At 45.5% G+C, this 11,262-nt stretch overlaps 1 protein-coding gene across 1 annotated transcript; it reads left to right on the top strand.

Moving 5' to 3' along the window:
- The first annotated feature begins 295 nt into the window (after positions 1 to 295).
- On the top strand, positions 296 to 4,456 carry LOC143435941 (ATPase MORC2B). The gene has a single exon (XM_076919703.1). The coding sequence runs from the start codon at positions 1,243 to 1,245 to the stop codon at positions 4,312 to 4,314; it is 3,072 nt and encodes a 1,023-aa protein (XP_076775818.1). The 5' UTR covers positions 296 to 1,242; the 3' UTR covers positions 4,315 to 4,456.
- The last annotated feature ends 6,806 nt before the right edge of the window (positions 4,457 to 11,262 follow it).

The raw sequence follows: 11,262 nt of genomic DNA, 5'->3' as shown, positions 1-11,262 counted from the left end.
GAAGCTGACAAGCTGCCTGGAACTCCAACTCCAGAGGATCAGCCATCTTCAGCAGGCCATCCACACACAAATGACATAGTCACACAGATAACATTAAAAGTGGTAAAAAAAAAAAAAAAAAAAAAAAAGCCTAGGGCTGTGGGCCCTAGACGACACAAAAACAGAAAATGAGATAGTTTTAGCAATGGCAGAAAAGCAGCAAACTCTAAATTCGTGCTGCTTCTCCTGCCATCCTTTGGTCCAGCACCCATTACTATAATCCAGCTGATCTCTGCGCTGTAGCTCCGTAGTGATCTAGTCCAGCAGACAGGCCACGCTCCACGTAGGCGGAGGCAGCCCGTGGTTCCAAGCGTGCGCGGCAGTTGAATTCCAGTTCTAATCCGAGGGAGAGACAAAGGCTTCTGGGAGTTGTGGGCAGCGAGCAGTGCGCACGACCTGGTTAGTGGTGCGGTTGCAACTGTCCTACACCCCGGCCTGGGCCTTGAAAGCCGAACCTCTCGGAGAGGGAAGAGGTTACAGGACCCCAAGCCGGAGTGGGAATGGTATAGGGCCATAGCCAGCCACATGAGATATGGGTGGGTCTGTTATAAGGAGTTTTTGTCAACTACTGTGAGGTCATTTCACACAGCACCCCGTGGTGATTGTGGCATAACATTAACCTGGGTTTGAATCTGAAAGACTGGTAAGGAACCACAAAGACCTTTTTTCAGTTGCCAAGAATACCAGATGTACAACTATCTCTGCTGTGAAAGGACCTTCTAGTACTGCGGCTATTTAAAGACACGTTGGTCTTTAGTGAAGATGTAGACGGAAGTTAAGTTTCCTGGCAGAAGTAGATTTCCACACTGGTAAGTCTTCGCATTAGAAAATTTAGAATATGAAATGGCTCAAAGAATGTCAAGATAAAACAGTAACAATCAAGTCAAGCTGTTGAGAAACACCCACTTTTGAACCAGATCATCTGAAATGAACTAAACAAAATTAAAACTCAAAGTTCTTTAGAAATGCAGGTTTAGGCTTCCCCCACCCACCTAAAATAATTGCATCACAGTCATTGAAAATTAGGAAGAAAGGAAGAAACTCATCTCAGTATCAGATATCTCTGTATTTTTGATAGTTACTAAAGAACTTGTTTTACCTGTCATTAAGAAGCAGGAACTACCCTTTACTGAGCAGAACCCAAGAAAATCTGCCCCATACATTTCTCCATTAGTAGGTAAGACTGGAGACCTCACTGGAGTCATGGCATTTACCAGTTACAGCAGTCTCAACCGGGCTCAACTAACCTTTGAATATCTACACACCAATTCAACTACCCATGAATTTTTGTTTGGTGCACTTGCTGAACTGGTGGATAATGCAAGAGACGCTGATGCCACCCGGATAGACATTTACGCCGAAAGGCGACAGGACCTTCAAGGAGGATTCATGCTTTGTTTTCTGGATAATGGGGTGGGAATGGATCCAAATGATGCCATCAGCGTGATCCAGTTTGGAAAATCAGCCAAACGAGCACCAGAGTCCACACAGATTGGGCAGTACGGGAATGGGCTAAAATCAGGCTCAATGCGGATTGGGAAGGATTTTATCCTCTTCACTAAGAAGGAAGACACCATGAGCTGCCTCTTCCTGTCTCGAACCTTTCATGAGGAAGAAGGCATTGATGAAGTGATAGTCCCTCTGCCTACTTGGAATACTCAGACGAGGGAACCTATCACAGACAACATGGAGAAGTTTGCCATTGAGACGGAACTCATCTACAAGTATTCTCCCTTCCACACTGTGGAGGAAGTGATGACCCAGTTCACGAAGATTTCTGGGACTAGTGGAACCCTGGTGATCATTTTCAATCTCAAACTCATGGACAATGGAGAACCCGAACTAGACATAACCTCAAATCCCAAAGATATCCGGACGGCAGACATCTCCCAAGAAGGCATGAAGCCAGAGCGGTACTCCTTCTGTGCCTATGCTGCTGTGCTCTATATCAATCCTCGGATGAGAATTTTTATTCATGGGCACAAGGTGCAGACCAGAAAGCTCTCCTGCTGCCTGTATAAGCCTAGGAAGTACACATTCACATCAAGCCGTTTCAAGACCAGGGCGGAACAAGAGGTAAAGAGGGCAGACCAGGTTGCATGGCTCGCTGAAGAGAAGGCCCGGGAAGCAGAGAGCAAAGCTCGTACATTAGAAATACTCATAGGTGGAGACATCACGCGGGACTCCAGGGTGATGTTGCGTCAGGTTCAGAATACAGCCATCACCCTCCGAAGAGAAGCTGATGTCAAGAAAAGGATCAGAGACGCCAAGCAGCGAGCGCTCAAAGAACCTAAGGAGCTGAATTTTGTTTTTGGTGTCAACATTGAGCATCGTGGCCATGATGGCATGTTCATCTACAATTGTAGCCGGCTGATCAAGATGTATGAGAAAGTGGGTCCACAGCTGGAAAAGGGCGTGGCGTGTGGTGGGATTGTTGGAGTCATTGATGTGCCCTACTTGGTCCTGGAGCCTACACACAACAAGCAAGACTTTGCTGACGCCAAGGAGTACCGCCACCTTCTGCGGGCGATGGGCGAGCACCTGGCACAGTACTGGAAGGACATAGCCATTGTCCAGCATGGAGTTACCAAGTTCTGGGATGAGTTTGGCTACCTTTCAGCTAACTGGGACAGACCCCCATCTGATGAGCTGCGTTTCAAACGCAGGAGGGCTATGCAAGTCCCAACCACTATACAGTGTGATTTGTGTCTAAAGTGGAGAACCCTCCCCTTCCAGTTAAGTGCCGTAGAAGAAGGTTACCCAGACAACTGGGTTTGTTCCATGAACCCTGATCCTGAACAGGACCACTGTGAGGCTTTTGAAGTGAAGCAGAAGATCCCTCTGGGGATATTAAGAAAGGCCCCAAAGACACAAGAAGAAAGGCAGAAGCAGCTGGCAGAGAAAATCCGCCAACAGCAGAGGAAGCTTAAGGCCCTTAAGAAAATCAAGCCTATCCGTTCTCAAAGTGACCTAAAAAAATTACCCTTGGAAGTGACTGCCAGACCTTTCTCCAAATATCCTGCTTATAGATTTCAGAGTCCTCAGCCATCTTTCCGTGCAGTGAAAAAGAATGCCCGAAGAAGATCCCAGTCCATGCATGCTACTAGATCATTCAGACAGCTCCAAAAGTCTTCTGTCATCTGCACCAACCCAAAATCTCCTGCTCTGGCAGCCCAAACAGAGACCATGCTGCTCCAATCACCTGAGACACCCCAAAACCCAGTGAGTCTCCTGGTCAAAACTATACCCCAGCCCACTCCTCTGGAACAATCCCTGTCACCATCTGCAGTTCCCAGCTGCAGCAACCTTTGGAAGGTTGAGACCCCCAAAGCCATGAGCACCCCAGTGGCCGAGATGCCAGCTCCACTTGTTAATCCTTCACCGGTAACGTTTAATCGTAAGCGGAGTCTTGAGGCCTCTGGTGAAGTAGATGAGGACAGGAGGAAGGGGATGTGCAAACGGGGCAGGTTTACTGTGAAGAAAGAAAAGATTCAAGTAAGTGAGCTCTCAGACAGTGCTGAGGAGGAGACTCCAGCTGACCTCAAGACAGTTCAGAAAGATAAAGGGCTGTATGTAGAGGTACGTGTGAAGGGGGAGTGCTACAAGGGGCATGTCACAGCCGTGGAGGTGGGTGACAACGTGGTCTGGTGGAAAGTCAAGTTTGAGGATGTGCCCAAGGATAGCACACCAAGAGACTGCTGGGTGGAAAAAGGCAGTGAAAATGTCTGGCTGATGAAGCCGTCCCCAGAGTATCAGAGCACTGCCGAGCAGCATGAGCAGGTAGCGTGGGAGGAGGACACTGTGGTCCAGCAGGCTCTGGCGCTGCAGGAAGCCCCCACCTCAGAATGCTTCTGCACTGAACCTGACACTACTGCATCAATGGCTAACCACAAGACCATTGACCTCCTCGTCCAAATTCTCTGGAACTGCTTGCGTTATTTCATGCCTCTGAGTTTTCCCATATCCAAGAAGGATCTGGGTGCTATGAATTCAGAAGAATTATTGTCTCTCCCCCTGAAAGAGTGCTTCAAGCAGTATGAAGTCGGACTCCAGAATCTCTGCCATACCTACCAAAGCTGTGCTGACTCACAAGCCAAGGCCTCTGAGGAAAGCCTGCGCATCTCCCAGAAAAAACTTGAGGAAACAGAGGAGAAACTCCAGAAGCTGCGGACCAATATCCGGGCACTTCTGCAAAAGGCTCAGGAGGACATAAACATCAACGCAGACGACGAGCTGGATGCCTACATTGAGAATCTAGTCAGCAGCGGTGACTGAGGGGCGTGGCTACATCGGCTCCCCTCCTCAACACTTCAGCGGCCTCTGCGGAGGGAAGGTCCATCCCTGCGCTGTGGGAGGGAAAGAGACTCTGATTCTTTGAATCTTCCTCCCTCAATTTATAAATATTTTCAAAGATTTATTTTGCTTCTCATTTGTGTATGTGTGTGTGTCTATCCCTAAAGCACTGACCTCACAGGCAAAAAGAACCAAAGTTCTAAGAAGACCTGAGCTGCCTGCTGTAGGTGCAGGAAACTGAGCTCTCTCGGGTCCTCTGTGTTCACAACAATCACTGGTAACTACTGAACCATTTCTCCTGCCCGCAGATATTTGCGGTTCTGTTTTGTTGTTTAAAGAGGCCATACTTCTTTTATGTGACCTAAGCAAATGCCAAAAATCTTTGCACTGTTTGGGTTGTGGAATCTGAACCATTCAGCTCACAAAGGGAAACAGCCATTCTGAAGCTGGAAAGACTCTGTAGGGCAAGGGTGGTTTTTCTCCTAGAGGGTCGACAATGGGACATTTGATGTAGGTAAGTGGTGAAGGGCCCAGACCTGCCTGGACCCAGGGGCTCAGACCTGGTGGTGGTGGGGATCTAAGGGAGTTGAAGCAGGCAGACAGACTCTTCCCAATGTCCTCCCAATGTCCTGCTCCTTGATCAGGAGTGTGAGAGGCTGCAGTCTACCCAGGTAGCTACGAGGGTCCAGGCAACTTGACGAATGGATGGTTCTTGCCATTCAAACATCTCATGCATCAATCACTCAAATTCCTGTTGAAGGAGCAATTTCCTGAGGCTACTACAGACTCCAGGTTCAGAAGATGACAACTCTGACTATCTAGGTCATTGGCCTGGGTGGCACTGCAAGAATTTCTCTGAAAAGGTTCAACTATGAAGGAGCCTTGTAAAGGAGGAAGCTACATTTACAGCTGCCTCAGTGAGGCTTCCTCCCATTGAAAGCCATTGCTGCTGCCTGTCTATGTATTTCTCTGTTAGGCTGCACAGTACTCTAACCCCTGCTCTTGAGCTGTGAGAAGGTCTCGAGCCCAGTATCTTACTTGTTATGAGCAGGTTGTGATAAGGTTTAGTATCCCCACGGGGAGAGGAGCGACAGGTCCTCTCCACTCAGGACTCAAAGGCAAAAAAGATCCTGAGGATTGACTGTGAGATTTATCAGTTCCACGAGAGGGGAGAGAGTACGCCAGAGATGGAGGTTTGATATTTAATTGCTCTTTAATAATGCACAGCAAACAATATATTAATACCAATGATAAAGCTATCCCCACACTGAGATATTGCCACATTTCCTATACATTGCCTCTATCGATATCAGCACGTTGAACACAAATAATAAATTGCTAGTTACCAAGGAAATAAGCATAACAATAAATACATCATCATTCATGAGTTATATGACCTGAGTTCTTATGACTGCAGTTTCCAGCAGCTCAGGTCCGGAAAGTGCTTGACCACGAAGATGGAGGCATCGGTCTCTGGCTGCTGCTTTGATGGTTGGGTGCAGAGGAGGTGGAGGAGCACATGAGGCAGTCCATGGCTACTAGTGTGATATTGTGCTCCGTCAGGGGCTCCCCTTTTATGCTGAATTTGGGGTTACTTCTGATGTATACGTCAGATAACCAGTCATGTCTGGTTGTCTCTGGGCTGTGACTTCATTACAGCTGGTTATCATACTTACTCAAAACAACTTGTTTTAATGCACAAATATTTTGATTCATAAGGTTTCAAAACAACTTCTGGTTATCACAGCACTTCAAAACAACTTCACTTCAAAGTTGTTTTCTTTCCTATTACGAATATGAAGTCCGTCCTGTTAAGGGCCTGCTCCTTACAGAAGGGAAGGTCTGGGAAGCACATCAGGCCTCCACTCCCTGCCTAGGCACAACCTCAGGGTCTAAACAAAAGCAAAAGCTCCTGAGTTTTGTCTAACGGTTCCAACCCCTCAACTCATCTTATTCTTATTCAAAGCTACTAAGACTTGAAGATGGGGATGTATGATTTGAAGATGGAGACATAGCAATGGAGGACCCTGACTCCAGAAGCCATGAGTGTTTCTCTACTTATGCACACATGGCTTAAAAATGCCTGTTGAGTTCTGGGCTTCTGCTGTGTGTGGTGGGTATGGGACAGGAAGAGGGAGACCACACTCGTAGGGCTTTTTGAGAATACCATTCAGAACTACTCTTTTCTCAAATGTTCTCCAAAAGAAGGGTTTTCCTGAGCTGATGAACATGTTCTGCCCCCCAAATCAAGCTCTTTGTTGATCCCAAAGGCAGGGTGGCAGGGTGTGGTCTGTTTTTGTTCCAAGACACACTACATCTCTCTCTCTCTCTCTCTCTCTCTCTCTCTCTCTCTCTCTCTCTCTCTCTCTCTGTGTGTGTGTGTGTGTGTGTACCTATAGAGGCCAGAAGAGTGCATTGGATCCCCTGGGACTGGAGTTACAGGATGCTGTGAGTTGCCTGACGTGGATGCTGGACATTGAACTTAGATCCTCTGAAAGAGTAGTTTGTACTTCTAACAACGGAGCCAACTTTCCAGCCTCTCATTAATGCTTTCTTATAGTTTTGCTCCACATACCCCTGTGGCCATTGCCAGCAAGAATAAGCAGTTCAAGTCCTTCTACCCTTCTTTGAGGACTGACTCTCTGCATCATTCCAAGAGGCCAAAAAGACTGTGACTCAAAGTGAGGGGAAAGAAAGAGAAAACAAAGTAGGTAGACTCTGCTGAGTAGTTACAAAAATTGGCCAGGATGTGAAAGTAAAGTGTATCCATACCTTTTTCCTGTTCTGACACAAATGGGACACAGACTCTTAACCAAAATGGAAACATTGGCATTGCCTTGGAGCATGTGAGCCACAGTATTGTAGGCACGGATCTGAGCCTGGAGAGCACCTAATAAGATATCCAGGTTCTTGTGTTGGTACAAAGAACTGCATGAGGAACATAGAGTTGGTAACAGTAAAAGAAACAGTTTTTAAATAAATACGAAGGGGCCAGTGAGATGGCTCAGCAGGTGAAGGCACTTGTCATATAAGCCTGGTGATCTGAGTTCAATCCCCAGAACCCACATAATGGTGGTTGGATGGTGGTTGGAGAGAACTGACTCCACCGGGTTGTCCTCTGGCTATCACTAATGCATTATGGCACAGATGTCCCTCCTCCTCCCAGCATCATGCATGCACATACATAAACACACCTAAAAAGAGAAGAGAACAGCAGTCTGGAGAATAGAGGTGGATTAGAGCTGGAGGAAGATATATGCTCAAAAATATTAGGTCACGAGACCCAAAGGACATTTGCTTGCCTCTCACACATACACATATTATAAGCTCTTCTTGGGTAAGCTCTCCTGGTTGTATGTTGCCTGCATGGTAAATGGCTTCCAGTCATTTTTTTGTCCATTGGCTTCTTTTTATACGCTATCTTGACACCCAATGTTCCTGCCCCTTACCAGTCCCTTGGTTGTGGTCCCAGAAATCTATGTAGTAGGCAGAAAGCTAATGATTAATAAATCTTCCATAATTTCCTCCATGTTATACTCCTGGACTAAGGGGGACCATAGCAGTCTCTTTTTCTTCCTTATCCAAAGCTGGAGAGGAAACTTTGGATTGCTGTAATTGACTTGAATCTCTGTCATAAGAGTTTAGTTGGAAACTGTCATATATCCTAGAAAATACAAATTTTACAAGATTGAAAATACAAGGTCTGGGACTGGAGAGTTAGCTCAAGCAGTTTAAGAGCATTGGCCACTCTTGTGGAGGAACTGGGTTCAATTCCCAGTGCCCACGTGGCATCTCACAAGAGTCTGTAACTCCAGTACTGAGTATCCAATGACTCTTCTTGCTTCTCTAGGCACCAGGCTTGTACATAGTAAACAGGCATACATGCAGGCAAAACTCTCATGTACATAATTTTTTAAATAGAAAAAATAAATTGGGAGCTGGAGAGATGTCTCAGCAGTTAAGAGCACTTGTTTCTCTTCCAAAGGTCATTAATTTGATTCCAGCACCCATGTTGTGGTTCATAACTATCTGTAATTCCAGTTCCAGAAGACCCAATGCCCTCTTCTGAGCTCCTCAGGCACAAGCATGTACTTGGTATACATGCATATGTGCAAGTAACACATTCATAATAACATAAAATGAGTAAGTCTAGCAAAAAATAGTAAATAAAAATAAAATATATAAATAAAGATGTGTGTGTGTCCCATGTGGCCTGAGGAAAGTAACATGGCTATGTCAACCAATGACCTCAGGATGGTGAGAGTGAGGAAAGCCAAGGACATACTTATCCCAGAAAAGACATCCTTCTGTAGTTTATTCTCAGGAGTATAGTTCCCTTTACAGTAAAATAAATAAAAGCATATGTATGGTTAAGATCAAGAATATATCAAAATACAAATGAATGATTTTTTTAAATCTAGTCATAGAATAGATTAAAGAGAAAATAGCATAAGGTTGTAATCACTGAGTACCAACTATGACAAAAAATAATAATAATGATGAAGAAAGCTCACTGAACTGGCTGGTTTTGTGTCAACTTGACATAAGCTAAAGCCATCAGGGAAGAAGGAGCCTCGGTTGAGGAAATGCTTCCATGAGATCCAGCTGTAAGACATTTTCTTAATTAGTGGTCAATAAGAGAGGACCCAGGCCATTGTGAGTGCTGCCATCCCTCAGCTGATGGCCCTGAGGTCTATAAGAAGGCAGTCTGAGCAAGCCAAGGAAGCAAGCCAGTAAGCAGCACCCCTCCATGGCTTCTGCATCAGCTTCAGGATCCTGCCCTGTTTAAGTTTCTGTCCTGAATTCCTTCAAAAGAACAACAATATAGAAGTGATGCCAAATAAACCCTTTCCTTCCCAACGTGTTTGTTGGTCAAGTTGTTTAGTCACAACAGTAGAAATGGTGACAAGACAACCACACTTGAAGTGGGCTGGACAATGCCAAATGCCTTTAATCCTGGCACTCAGGAGGCAGAGGCAGACGGATCTATGAGTTTGAGGCCAGCCTGGTCTACAGAGTGAGTTCCAGGACAGCCAGGGCTACACAGAGAAACTGTCTCCAAACACCAACCAACCTACGATTATCCTGCCATGTCTACATCCCATAGTCAGAGTTTAAGAGGAAATCCTGTAAAGACGGAGTTATCTTTTAACTAGTTAGTGAGAGGCAGGGCATCTTGCACTCAATACCCATGAGCAACTGAGCTCCTTCAGTCCATTCTCAAGTTCTCCTGCCTCAGAGTCAGAGACTGACAGTCTGTGAAGCTACATTTCATCTGTCAGTGTAACTCTGAATTTTGAGAATGTTTTATCTTCCTGTGTGGGGTGGGTCCCATCTCAGGTAGCTCAGGCTGGCTACAAACCCCTGTTATCACTAAGACTGTCCCTGAACTCCTTCCTGATCCTGCTGCTTCCGTCTCTTGAGTGCTAGGAATATGCTCCCATGCTGTCAAGTCCGGCAAGTTCTGCCTTCTGTATGCATATACCCCTAGAGTAAGTGTGGGTCTTGTTTTGACTAACAGGCTTGAGTTTGTAAGTTACTGTTCAGTAAGCATGTCCTTGCCCGTAGTGTCCTTGCTTTTAATAATATGCATAATCATGCATAGGCAAATATGGTAATTACAGGATTCCTCCTCTCCCTTTAATTGTTCATCCTGGAACTTGGTTTGCCCTATTATAATATGTACCTAAAAACAGTTTAAGCTGGACTGACACACTGCCTCTAGTTCCAGGTTTATTTGATCATAAACTAAATGCCAAACTAATAATAAAAGGTAATACCAGGATGGGGTTGAAATATTGCTTTGTTGAGCAAGGGATGTGTGTGACGACAGCCAAAACTCACCCCCCCAGGCCCTGTCCATGAACATGTGATGGTGGGATAGATTTGGGGGAGACTTCACAATCTGGAGTGTCGGGTTTACACTCTAGAGGTGGGGTGGGCTGTGGGGTATCTAGTTTCTTCCTCTCCTCTAGACATATTCAATTGCCCCAAAATTTCAAATTATTTGAAATCAGTCCTTCAACCAAGCTCTGGACCCTCTGGCCAGTGCCACTCAAATGGAGAGGTGTTTTTCCACCTCACTAAACTTTTTGAAGTGGCGAATGAACATGTATTTGGATTTCCAGGAGAAGGGAAGTTGTATACCTTTGTTGAGCCACTGACCTTTAGATGTTAGTTGATATCTGGGCCAGCGAGCATTTCCCCTTCCGCTGGAGTATGAGCCCCCGAAGCAGACACTGAGTAGACACATAATGAAAGCATAAACACAGGTATAGCTTATTACCAGATTTCCAAGGGAGGAAGCTGGACTGAGCAGGAAGAAAATTCTCTAGCTTAAGGGGGTTTGGGTTCATTAAAATATAGAGTCCATTTCTTTGCAGACTACCAGTTGCACATTCCCATACACTTCTTAGGTCATATATCATTAGTTTCAACAGTCCACTCAGAACATGGCTACAGAACCTGAAGAGGCCACCTTCTTGTAGCCGGGCAGGAACATGAGTAGAGCAATAGTCACCAACCCACTCACAAAATTTTGAACCCAAAATTTATCCTGTCTACAAGAAATACAGGGACTGGAGCACACACACACACACACACACACACACACACACACACACACTTAAAACATTACATATTGCCTCATAAACAAAACAACCACAAAAAGAGTTCTATTTAACCAGGCTTGTATTTTAAGACTGGCTCACATTCTGGCCAAAGCTGACCTCTAATTCCTGTAAATCCTCCCATTTCAACCTCCCAGATGCTGGGATTTTTGGCCTAGGTGTCAAATAAAACTTTTAAATTTTATTCATTATTTGTGGGTATGTGTGCACACACACTACAGTGTACGTGGAGGTCAGAAGACCACTTCTGTGGAGCCATTTCTCTCACCTGTTATATGGATTCTGGGGACTGAACTCAGGC

Source organism: Arvicanthis niloticus, chromosome 22 (assembly GCF_011762505.2).
Source record: "Arvicanthis niloticus isolate mArvNil1 chromosome 22, mArvNil1.pat.X, whole genome shotgun sequence".
In the NCBI taxonomy this organism is placed as follows: Eukaryota; Metazoa; Chordata; class Mammalia; order Rodentia; family Muridae; genus Arvicanthis; species Arvicanthis niloticus.
Note: the sequence above shows the minus strand (reverse complement) of the source record. Positions and strands in the feature narration are given on the sequence as shown.